General features: G+C 56.3%; 1 protein-coding gene across 1 annotated transcript in view; it reads right to left on the bottom strand.

Annotated features, from left to right (window-relative positions):
- KLF13 (KLF transcription factor 13) overlaps nt 1–9,556 on the bottom strand; it is a 48,905-nt gene extending 39,349 nt beyond the window's left edge. Inside the window, exon 1 of the mRNA XM_012764621.3 lies at nt 8,533–9,556. Coding sequence (XP_012620075.1) covers nt 8,533–9,118 — 586 coding nt within the window. The 5' untranslated portion in view covers nt 9,119–9,556. The remainder of the gene's footprint in view (nt 1–8,532) is intronic.
- Nucleotides 9,557–12,584: the final 3,028 nt, after the last annotated feature.

Genomic DNA, 12,584 nt, shown 5'->3' with positions numbered 1-12,584 from the left:
AACTATGTAATTAACTCACAGTTATCATCCCTTACTCAGTGAAAACACGCTGGGGTTTGTTGTTGGTATGATGCCCGGGTGCACCAGCCCCAAGACCCTCTCTGGGAGCCACACTAGCCTTGGAACAGCTCGCCCAGCCAACAGCCCAGGCAAGCAGCCTTAACCCTCCTGGTAACCTGAGGCCAACGACCTGTGGGCCCCTCCCAGGGTTCTGAGACTCACATATGCCTTTTCTCTGTTTGCAATCTCTTTTCCAACTCTTTCTTACAAAAACTCCTATTCATGCGCTGCCATTACCTTTAACTTCCACCTACAGCCACAAGTTTCCTTTATCCTTTTTCTTTTCAATGAGCATTTATACAATAAAAGAGTTAAAGACAGTGAAAACGCTCAAAGGAAGAATTTACAGGAGGAGGAAATTCCTGGCTATTTCACAGGTCCTACACATACTTGGGTGTGGCCCAAGACAGACTCTCTGTTCTCCTTAACCCACGCATACCTGTCTCCAGGGAGCACCTGCCCACCTCCCACCCTGCCACAACCATCAACAGCTTAGACACAATCCCAGCGGTGATTCTAGGCCCTGAGAAGAGCCACTGACCTGCCCCAAGATACCACAAGTGGGGAGGTCCCACATATGTAACCACAAGGCCCTAGCTGTCCCAAACGGCCATGAGGCTCTCCACTGTGTTCAAGGGCTCTCCTTACTAGGAGAGGAAGGCAGATGTGCCCTCCACTGAGGCCGGGCTGGGGAAGGATCATTTGACTGCCAGCCTTCCAGTGAAGATCCCACCCAGGGGATCAGCAGCCACGAATCAGGCTGCTCAGTCACCATCTCGCTGATTCCCTCCCACATCTGTGCAGTGGCTATGGCGGGGGTGGAGGGTTAGGGAAGCCGCTGCGCTCCTCAGAGCTCACTTCACCCTCAACCCATTCCTCAGCTTCCTTCCAACTGGCCCATGTTTACAAAAGACAGGCACTTGCCAGAACTCCACCTTCAGAAGCTCCTTCTGAGCTGGGGGCCTAGGGCAGGCACACAGCCATGTGCTCTTAGGCAAGTGATTTTTTAACTGGGGCCCTCATTTCTTGCAAAGCTCTTCCATGATGCACCCTGGGCTCCAGCTCCCAGGAGATAAGCCTGTGCTCTGTGCCCAGGGACCGAGGGTCACCCACCCACACAAAGCAGGCCACGCCCTGTGGCAGCAGCACAAGGACATTTAATCTGAGGCATCAGGCCTCAGTGCTTCTCCAAACAGGTCACCTTGGGACAGGCTGGCCAACAGCCACACAGTGTGGCCAAGTTTCTGGTTAGCAAGTGTTTTTTGTGCAATGAGCCTCAAAAACGAAGAACGATAAACAAACCCCCCCCACGCTCCACCCCCACCCCCCCCAAAAAAAACCTGTGGAGGTGTGCCCTCTGTCCTGTCTGTCCAGAATGATGTGGTAAAAACTAGGGACTTGTCAAGGCTGTGTTTCAGGCCCTTGGTGCCATGCTGTGTGTCCCCCGCCACACACAGACACGCACATACACACACACAATGCCCAACAGCCAATGGCGACCACAGCCCAGGCCCGGGTCAGGAGGGGATCGGGAGCATCGTGGAAGACACGGCAGAGCCAGGTCACTAAAATGGGGGGCGGAGGGGCAGACAGACAGCCTTTCTACCACAGCCTTAGTTCAGCTGAGGAAACTCCATGCCTCCTCCAAGAGCCTGACTCACAAACAGCTGATCCACAGTTGCCAGGGGTGAGGACAGACTCTAAGATCTGAAGCTGAACTAAAAATCAGAGGTTCCACATGGCCACCATGTTCCAGGTCTGGATGCTCGGTTCAGCCACAATAATGAACAGGATGACACATTCACTTACACATGTATGTACGTATGTCATGTATGTGTATATATAGGGGCATGTGTGTGTGTGGGCGGGGTGTCAAACAGCAGAGATTTTGGCTGAGGATTTCTCCTGTCTCACAACAAGGGCCTACTGTCCAATCAATGCCAACAAGAGTAAGAAGCTGGTGTTCAAGTGTCTGTTATGCTGGCCCAGAGTGGTGGCCAAAGCCTCTGAACACCTCTCGCCCTGGGGACTGTGCTGGCAGCTGTCTCTACTGCGCCAAGCCTGGCCACAAGCACAGCGGCTGCTTTTAAGCTGCCAAGCTGGAGAGAAGTTTATTCCCATCGTGACGGGAAGTGGACTTCTCAAGAAAATAATCCCATTTGGGGCTATGAAAGGAAAGAAAAACAGGCTCAGGTGAGGTATGTGGACTTGGGCCAATATTTGTTTTTTTTCTTGAAAGCATGTAAAGCCCCACTTTAAGGGTGTGGCCAGCTGCAGGCCCTCCCAGGCCTGGGGGACAGGCTGCCCATGGCCACTAGCCAGCACTCGGGCTGGGCAGACCAAGAACACACTCACAACTACCCCTTGAGCTGGCTATAAATATCACCTGGAAACATTTCATTCGGAGTAAAATTAGGGTGCCTTGTTTGTTTGGGGAAAGGAGCACCTAAACCTCCCCCAAGTTGTCCTTTGACTTTAAAAGACTTTATGAGATAGAAGCCAACCAGGTAAATAGAGGGATTGAACCTGGTGGGCTACCTTAAACACGTGACCCAACAACGGGCTGAGCTGACATCCTGTGCTGCCTCCATGGTACAATGGAAGTGCCCAACACCACTTATGTAGTATTTGACACCACAGTTTGTTTAAGCGGTACCTAATCATGAAGAAACAATCAGACCAATCCAGATTCTAAGATGATCTATGAAACAACCAGCCTCTATCTTTACAATGCCAAAGCAACAAAAGACCAAAAGATGGTGGCGAATATCCTAAACTAAAGGAAACTAAAGAGACAAGACAACCAAATGCAATGTGTGATAAACTGGATCCTGAATCCTATATGGGACATGTTAGGGATCATTAGGGAAACAGAATATGGACTATGCATCAAATAATATACAATATTTAAAGAGAGGAGATACATAAATGGGATAAAAATGTAATAGAGAAAAAAGGGAAGGAGGAAAGGAGATAAATGTGGCAACATATTAACCGATGAATTTACGGGAAGAGTATATGAGTGTTCACTGTTCTATTCCCTTAACGTTTCAGAAGTAATAACAATGTGTGTGGGAAGCAGTGTGCTGGGGATGTGCAGGCTTCTAACCCTATGGGGCCCTGCTCACCTGCTGTCACCTGGAACGCAGGTCCAGACAGGAGTGGCAGTAGGCACAGTGGGTACACCCAACTCGAGCAGCTGCCCAGGCACAAACCCGGGCTCCAAACCCCTGCTCCACCCTCACTTGCGGTGTAACCTTGGGCACACTTCTCAATCCATCTGAGCCTTCGTTTCCTTATTTGAAAATTAGTAATTAAAGTATCTATTTCATAGAGTCCTTGAAAAGATTAAATAACGTGATATAAACTAATGCAAACAGAACAGTATCTGCCCCCTGGCAAGCAGTCTAGAAGTCTTAAGATAGGACTATGAGAGCTGAGTATACCAGTCTAGGAGTTTTTATTTTTAAAACTATTTCAACTGCCTTCTTAAAGTACAAACCAGACACACTTTACAATGCCCTAATATCGAAAGATCACTGTTATGAATGTTAGTTATCACAGTTCTCTCGGGCAGGCCTCAGGGACCACTAGGGAATGACATGCCCCTCCACAAACGGCACATCTGTTCCAGCATTGTTCAGCTGTGTGGGGTTTCTTCAATTAAACACACATACAGGCCAGGTGCGGTGGCTCACGCCTGTAATCCTAGCACTCTGGGAGACTGAGGCGGTGTATTGCTCAAGGTCAGGAGTTCAAAACCAGCCTGAGCAAGAGCGAGACCCCGTCTCTACTAAAACTAGAAAGAAATTAATTGGCCAACTAATATATATAGAAAAAATAGCCGGGCATGGTCGCGCATGCCTGTAGTCCCAGCTACTCGGGAGGCTGAGGCAGGAGGATTGCTTGAGCTCAGGAGTTTGAGGTTGCTGTGAGCTAGGCTGACGCCACGGCGCTCTAGTCCAGGCAACAGAGTGAGACCTTATCTCAAAAACGAGCTCACGCACACGTGCATATGCCTACAACTTGCTGGTTTGTCTCCTCTCTTGCCTTAGCTACCATCTAAGTATTTCTCCTTCCCCTTTTGGTTTGCTAAGTCGAGGAATCAACCAACTGGATTAAAAGCTATGTGCAAAGTGGGAGCAAACAGGACCTACTGGCATGAGGGGCTGTCAAAGCTCGACACCTGCCTGGAAGGATGTAGCCCCACCTCTGCTGTGTTCCAGAGTTGAAGCCCCAGACATAGGGCTACTGATTAAATGACCTGCGGTCCGTGGTGCTATCAGCCTACTCACCAGGACAACTTCTAGCCCTCTTTCAGCAGGGAGGGAGGGGGAGATGGCACCACGGCAGCCCCTGCCTACTGGCTGCAGGGGCTGGGTGTTCACCAGGCACTCCCAGTCTCTGGAAAACCAGAACTAAAGGAGACCCGGCCACGAAGTGTGCAAGAGTGATAGCGGTTTTGTTGGTATTAATTGTTCTCAAAGTTCTCATACATGCAAAAGGAGAACTGAGAGAAGTAAAAATTTTCAAAAAAGTAGCATGGTGACATAACAGGTCTCTCCCTCAGCACAGGGGAAACCAAGAACAGCAGTCTATTTCCTTTAAAAACATGTCTTTTAAGTCAATATAGTAAAGCCACGTGGGATTTAACTAATACTCATCAATCCTGTGGATACCACTACCAGGTCTTAATCCTACAGAAATGTCAGCTCTTCTGTGCCAAGACAGATATGCACTGGAGTCCACTAATGTAAGACTTGTTATAGTAAAAAAACAAAAAAGGCAATGTGGCTGTCCTTTCAATGGATGAAAAGTTATATAAATTATGGTGTAGCCATATAATCACACTTTGGAATACTATACAGCCATGGAAAAGAATGAAGATACCTATTTAGGCAAACACAAAGAACAAAAGCCTAGCAAAAGAGTATGTTTTTATGTATTTTTAAAAAATGTCTATGTGGATGCACATGTATGTATATGTGCAAATCCATTTAGAAGGTCTGGAAAGAGATGCACCAACATAGGGTAATGGTGGTTAGCCAGGGTGTCAGGGGGAGAGGCTTGCATATTCTGTGCACACACTTCTGCATTGTTAAAGAGTTGCACAACTAAGGGCACTGCAGCTGGGTGATGAAGGAAAGCCCTGGCCTGGGCGTGTCCAGGAACAAAGTGTTGGCCATCGTGGCCACCAACAAGCCAGGCTTTTCCCTGGGTAAAACAATTCCCATCCAGTCGCCCTCCACTCTGACAAGCTGCCTTTCCCAGGCAGCTGGGCCTGCCAAACCCCACCACTCCGACAGCAACAGAAATCTTTGGCTGTGAACCTGGCAGGGTCAGAGAACTCAGCTGCCCTCAGGAGGGCCCCAGTCCAGTATTTCCTTCTCCAGGTCCTCAAATTTCCACACCAAAGCCTCTGAGCCTCCAAGAAAATCTGCTCCTGGTCTTGTTGCTCCCCAAAGCTAGTCTTAGCAAACTTTCTAGGTCTGGGATGGAAAGTTCTGATCAGCCAAACAAAAAGTGGCTTGAACTGAAAAGATGTTTTCCTTTGTTTTGTTTTATTGAGCATTTCCCATAACATCAACAATTACCTAACTGTGACAGAAGGTAATCTGTCCACAGGATGACCACTGGGGGAGTGGGAGACCACACAGCTAACCATGACTGGAAGCTCTCTGCAAGTAGCTGCTCAGGGGGTTGGAGTGGAAGATCAGAGCAGGGCCATGCCCAAGGGATGCCTGATGCCCCCAGAATCAAGGCTGACCCTTGCACCTTCCAAAAGATCTTCACATACATGAACTCATTTCCCTGAAGACTTTCTAGGTGGTCAGGGCCGACATCTCCAAGCTGTAAGGAGGTCTGGGAATCCATCCCTGGCCACAGACCTAAACAGCACAGAGCTCCTGGCTACCTTCTTGGCTAAAGTGGTTTTGATACTCACCCTCTCCCATGAAATCACTATGGGTCCTGGGAAGAGGGGTCCTAGTGTAGTAGAGGACCTGGCATGACCTCAGTCACTGCCTGCAGAGACTCCTAGAACCCTTCCAGAGACCAACAAGCCAAACCACATCCACTTCTGAACCTGTCTGCAATGAAGCCATCCTAGCGTGGCCAAGCCTCTCAGTCACCCTGGCCAGCTTCTCCCTTCTGTGTGCTGCTCCCTTCTCCCCTATGAACACCACCAGTGACTTATGCTCTGCACACCTGGGCAGGGACTGGAATTGGGCTCCCCAGAGGTGTCCTCCACCAGCTGCTGAACCAGACTCCCTCCAGGGGCAGGTTTTTGGGATGTGCAATTCTTACAATCAGATTCACCTGGGGTACCAGTTAAAATGCAGTTCCCAGATGCAGGCTGGAACTGGATGTAGTAAGTCAGCTTCCAGGTCCTGGGAATCTGCATTCTCTCCAAACCTTGCCCCTATCACCCCCCCCCAACCCCTCACGGAGCCCCATACACTTCTGAATTGGAGGCCTGCATCCACCCTGGAGGTTGCGCCTCTGATATCTGCTCACCTGAAGGGCGGAGCAGGTTCCCGGCTCTAAGAACGTACACTGCGGCAAAGAGGGTTGGTTCTATTCTCTTTTGCCAGTCTTGAGTTTCCAGGCAATCCAAAGAGACTGAACCCAACCCTATGGCAGGAGGCCCGGGTGTCCAGAGCCCCTGCCCCAATTCTCCAGCCAAGGGACTCGCTCAGGGCCAGCACAGCCTGACCCAGGGGGCAAGCCCACCAGGAAAACATCCCAGGGCTGAGGCCAGGGTACACCCGGCCCCGCCCATGACTGCGAGCTCCTCCCCCTCTCCCCAATTCCTGAAGCCAGCAATCAGGTGCTGCTGGGTGGGAGGCCACCTAGAAACTGCCTGCAGGATTTCCCAAACATTAAGTTCCTAGCCTAGCAAGAGGAGCCTCGCCCTCCAAAAAGGATCTCAGCCCCAGCCACGCCCCAAGAGCTGCCCCCACCCTATCCGCAGGGTCGGCTGGGTTGAGAACCTAGCTTGACCCTCCCCAACAGCCACACCCACCCAGCGGCAGTTCCCAAACGGAACTCGGAGCCTTATACTAATCTTACCTCGCTCCCAGCCCACTCACCCTTAATTGACCCAGCTTGCCTGGAAATGGCCTCGCTTTCACCCTCTGCCCCATCACCTGCCACGTGGTTTGGGGTGGCCACCGCAAGGGACCAGGCCGGCCGGCAGAAAGTTAGTTCGAGGTCTGCCCGCCTCACCTGCGACCTCGGACCCGCTCAGTTCCAAATGTACGGGAGAAAAGGGCCTTCGGCTCTAGGGTATCGAAGGCTGTAGTTTCTTTTTATGCTTTCTAATCGCATGTGAGCTAAGTTACAAATGAGAACACGGTAGCAGTATTAACTAGCTGGGTTTCCAACCTGCCCCAAAGGTGGAAGAGTAAAGTGTCACAGAAGAGTTGACGCGAGCTAAGAGAAACAGACGATTTTTAAAACCAAACTGGGAGAGGGAGACTGCCATCTATTAAAGTGTCTGTGTTGAAATTTTAAAAAGAAAAACAAAAACCGCCATAAATGAATCAGCTACAAAGGTGCGGGCCGCGCGATGGGAACTACTACTCGGGGCTGGCGGGGGCGGGCGGCGGTCAGCACCCCAGGCTCGGGGCTCAGGCGGCCCGCCCCCGTGCAGGTGCAGCCTGCCCGCATCCGGCCCCAGAGCCGGAGAGAGGCAGGCGGGGAAGAGGGCCTCGGCCGTGCCCGCTACGCGCAGGGCCCTCCTTTCTGGAGAAAGCGCCGCCGGGGCAGGAGCCCCTCGGGCAGGGCGCGCCCCCGCCGGCCGGATGGGCGGGGGCTCCCACAAAGAGCCGCGGGCAGGGCGCTGGGACCCGGGGCCGCCCCCCGCGTCGCAAAGCGCCGTGGCTGGCTCTGGCTACGACAAATTAAACCTTAGAGCGCTGGAAAAATTACAGGAAGAAGAGAGCGAAGAATGTGCCGAGTGGCTAAAGGGAGCCCTGTCCCCGCGTGAACTTCGCCCGCCGCGCGCCTGGGCCGGCCCCTCCCCTCCGGAGCGCGCGGCAGGCGGCGGGGGAGGGGCGTAGGAGGGGGGACACCCACCCTACCCCTGGCTCCCGGCGCCCCACCGTCAGCAGCGACGCTGCCGTCCCCACCCACACCGCCCGCACCTGCCCGCGCCGCCCCCAGGTCTGGGCGGGCCCCGCCCCCGGCCCAGATGACGACATCCGCCCCCGCGGCCTCGCCCGAGCGCGCCCGGGGAGGGGGCGTGCCTGGCGGGGGCGCGGTCGCCGAGCGGGCGCCGGCTGCGAGAGCCGGGACCCGCCTCACGCCTAGCGCCGGGCGGCTGTAGACGGAGCGGCGGGGGAAGGGGCGAGTCCCCGACCGACTCCCAGCCGCCAGCGCCCCGCGCCCGGCCGGCGGCTCCGGGGGCGTGGCCGGGCAGCTCACGCCGGCCGCGTCCGCGCGCTCTGGCGCCCGCGCCGCACCACTGACCTGTGTGAGTTCTCAGGTGCGCCTTGAGGTGCGAGGATTTCCCGTAAACTTTCTCACAGCCCGCGTAGTGGCACTTGTGCTTTCTCTGCGGCGACTCGAGGTCGGCACGGCTTCGGCTCCGCCGACCCCTTTGTCTGAGGCCGGGCTCGCCGCTCCCCGCGGGCCCCGGCTCCCGCTCCGGCTCCAACCCGGCCTCGGGCTCCGGCTCGCTCCACGCCGGGCTGGGGGGCGCGGCCGCAGTGCCTTCGCCGCCGGGGGAGGCGGGCTCGGGGGCCGGCGGCGGCGCGGGCGGCAGGCGGCAGGGGGTCCTAGCCTTGCGGGCCGCGGCGCCCTCCCTGCGCTCCCCCGGGGCGGGCGCCGGCGCTTGCTGGTTGAGGTCCGCTAGGATCCGCGCCACCACGAAGAGCGAGGCGCTGTCCTTGCCGTCGCGGCGCTCCTCGACGCGGGGCAGCGTGGGGGTGGCGGCGACGGCCGCGCCCTCGGGCCGGGACTCCGGCCCCTCCCGCGGCCCGTGCACGACCGCGCGGCTTGACATGGACACGAGGCACTCGGCGGCGAAGTGGTCCACATAGGCGGCGGCTGCCATGCTGCGGGCTCCGGCCGGCGGGCCGGCGGCAGTGCTCGTCGTGGCGAGTCGTCAGCGGCGCATCCGCACCCACGGTCTCCGGAGAGCGGGCGGGCGGGGGGCGGGGGCGCGGCGCGCCCTCTCCTCGGGCTGGGCTAGGCTGGGCGCGCAGCCGCCTCTGCCGTCACCCGCGCGGCTCCGCGTCCGTGAGGCGCCGGCCCGGCGGGGCACCGAAGAGTGAACGCATGGGGGGGGCGCGGACCAGTGGGCTCCCGCGCGGCGTCAGGGGCGGCCTGTCCTAAGGATGCGGAGCAACGACGTTAGGGACGACCGTGCCAAGTCGCGGCCACAGCTTCGCCGCGCATTGTGGCAGGCGGGACAGCTGCCTTGCGCGCCGCGGCTCGGTGTGGGCGGCCCGGCCCCGGGGGTGGGCGGGGCCGGGGCCACATCTGGACCCGACGTCAGCCCCCAGCCACATCCTGGCGGCGCAGGTTACAGGCGGCTGCAGCGGCCGCGGGGAGCAGCGCGCGCAAAGGGGGCGGGGAGCCGGGGCGCGCCCCGGAGGGACGGTGCGGTCGCGCGCCCGCGTATAGGGGAGAGGCGTGGTCGAGGGCAGGGGCGGGCCCCATTGGTTGGTGAGTGCTCGGCCGGACCAATCCGGGCCGCTGGAAGGGCCTACTGGCTGCCCGGCCTGCGCGCGCCAATGGGCGTGCCCCCTTGGCCGGCTGGAGGAGGGGCGGAAGTTGGAGACCGGAGCTGAGCACGCAGACGCACGACGTCCGAGGGCGGCGGGTCGGGGTGTCGCCGCGGGGGGCTGCTACCAGTACCCCCTGCAGCGGGGACCCGGCCAGGCTTTTTCCTGCCAGAGCTTTTGTGTGATGACAGCCTTGAGCCCTGGCGTGGAGAGGAGCGCTCTGGAGGATGCCCTTTTGTCCCTCCAGCCCCACCCGCGAAGGGGCGCGGGCGAGGAGGCGTGTCCGCTCTGGCCGGGAGCCGGGCTGCCGGCCTCGCCTAGGGGCGGTACACGCTTGAACTGCACCCCAGCGCTGTGGGTTTCTCGGGTGGCCGCGCCTACAGCCTCAGGCCGCTCGCTCCCTCCACGCTCTTCCCTCGCTGAGATCCGGGAGTCGGCGCGGCCCCGGCGGGGGCGAGGTCACGGGTGGGGCGGGGCAGCTTCCGCGGGAGGGACAGGGCGCTCCCTGGGCGCCTGGGGACCCGGGGCGCGGCCGTGCTGTCCTTGAGCCTGGGTCAACCGGAGCGGGACTGGCTCTGGCTGGCCGTTAACCTGGCAGCCCCGGTGACGTGCTCACCACAGCCTGTGCTTGCAGAAGTGAACTACGTGCCAGGGCAGCCGGCACCGCCGTTCAGGGAACTGGGGCCCCTTCCTCCCCCTGCCTGCCGCAGGCCAGCTGCCAACTTCTCTAGGCTGCCCCTCTCCCACCATGGCTTCTAACGCCACCAGCTGCGAGGACCCCGCCTACCGCGCCCCACCCACCCACCTCTGGTCTGGGCCTCTGGGAGGAAACTACGTTGAGCCCAGGTTGCTGCCTCCTTGCCTTGGCCTGGCCAACCTGCCCTTGACTCTCACTGGTACCCCCACCTCCCACCCCATGGCCCCTGCCACTCCCTAGGCCTAGGCCCTCACGGGAGAGACCATTGAGTAACTTCCTGCTGCCTGGGAACCCAGCTCAGCTCAGTAACCCCCTTTTTGCCACCCTTTCCAGACCCTGGCTGGCAGCCCCTGTTTCGTTGTGCTTATTGGCTATTCCAAGGAGTCAGCCACCGTGCTGAATCCTGAGAGAAGCAGGGAGAATGGAGGTGCCCCAGGCACTGAACCCCAAATGGGGGTGCGGGGGAGAGTCAGTCATTCTGCTCACAGGGACCCACGCAGAAAAGACTTCACTTTTCAAGAAACCAATGGGGAACTGAGACAACCATTCTGGGTTGCATATCATGGTGACCATAACCTTGCATGGCCGTTTGGGCACTCTGGGTGTCTGTAACTAAAACCCTAAAATGCCCTCTGGCTGACGGAGTTGCTGCCCTCTGGGGAGACTACTGAGGTGCTGGGTCAGGTTTCTCCTGGAGGGTCTGTGTTTGGCAGAAAGTAATCGTTTTTCTCCCAGGCAGATTGTGTTGATGACATTTAAGAGATTTGTGTCCTGACCAAGTAATGATTCAGAATGTTCCTGTGTTCCTACCACATGTCACCATCAGTCACTTCTTCATTAAGAAGGGAGCTGGCCCTAAGCTGACTTATCAGCCACCCATACCCTCCCAGCCTGTCTCCAGCCATCGAAATTCTGCCCAGTCTTCAAGATGTGGCATCTCTCCACCTCCGCGAACCCTACCGGGTCCCCCCAGCCTGTATATACAATGGGGCGCTCCTATGAGTGTATGCTATTCTAGACATTCGGCTCCTATGGCCATGAGCAAAACAACCTTGTCTTGGTGAGGGGAAGCCAGCCTGAGTCAAGGGTTCTTTGCAATAGCACACCCTTGGGCAAGAGTTCTCCACGAATGTGGCCTCCCAGAAGGTTTTGGCTATGGCCCTGGCATTCTGGATACAAAACTCAGTCCCTTGGCTGGTTTCTCTGTAATCCATCAAGTATTGTTGATTGTTGTGGAATTTGCCGACTGGAACCTCAGGCACGACAGCCTTTATCTGAAGCCCATGTGGAGGTATCTTCCAGAGAGATATAGCTCTCTTCCCCAGAGGAAATCTCACCGTAACTGTGGGTTGGTGTTTTCCTTGCTAAGCAGTATTTAACGGCAATGGCTTATGTACATGTGAGGATAGGGTGTTTCCTTTAAATGGAAGGAACAAAAAAGCAGAATGATCAGACAAGAGCAAGTGTACCCAGGTATGTCTGTGGAGTAAAGAGACTCAAGGCTGGAGGGGTTGAGGTTCTGGGTAAAGGTGGTAGAGGGACAATATGTGTTGACTTCAGCTTCTTTCTGGAGCGTCTGAAACAGTTGTTATAAAGCAGAAATCCACAAGGACAGGGAGAGCAAGAGAGGAAGTAAGAGCAACACAATTGTTGAAACTAAAATACTTAGCAAACCCAAGAAAATGGAATCCTGAGATAGTAGTGAGGACGGAAAGCTGAAAACAAACTCTGTGGGACCCCCAGAAAATTCAAGAATGGGGGGCATCAGGCATCTCTGGTCTCGAGGGTGAAGGTTTAAAATAAGAAGGACTGGCTAAAAGCCTGTCTAAGGAGCTCTCAGATGCCCAGATCCCTTCCCCGGTTCTGTGCATCCCCAACAGCTGCCCCTCCTTCATCCTGACACTAGACTGCATGTTTATTATCTGAAGATGTTCATTATCTGAAAAAAGTAAAAGGGAGTGCCTTGGGCTGGGAGGCCCCAGGCACAATTAAGAGCAGAGGTACTGTGATAGGATCAGGAGGATTAAAAGCGTGTGTGGATATTGAATGCTGAGATGCAAAAGCCCCTTTCTGGGATTTCAGAATACAGGCATCCA

The sequence above is a fragment of the Microcebus murinus genome, chromosome 7, assembly GCF_040939455.1.
Source record: "Microcebus murinus isolate Inina chromosome 7, M.murinus_Inina_mat1.0, whole genome shotgun sequence".
NCBI lineage: Eukaryota > Metazoa > Chordata > Mammalia > Primates > Cheirogaleidae > Microcebus > Microcebus murinus.
Note: the sequence above shows the minus strand (reverse complement) of the source record. Positions and strands in the feature narration are given on the sequence as shown.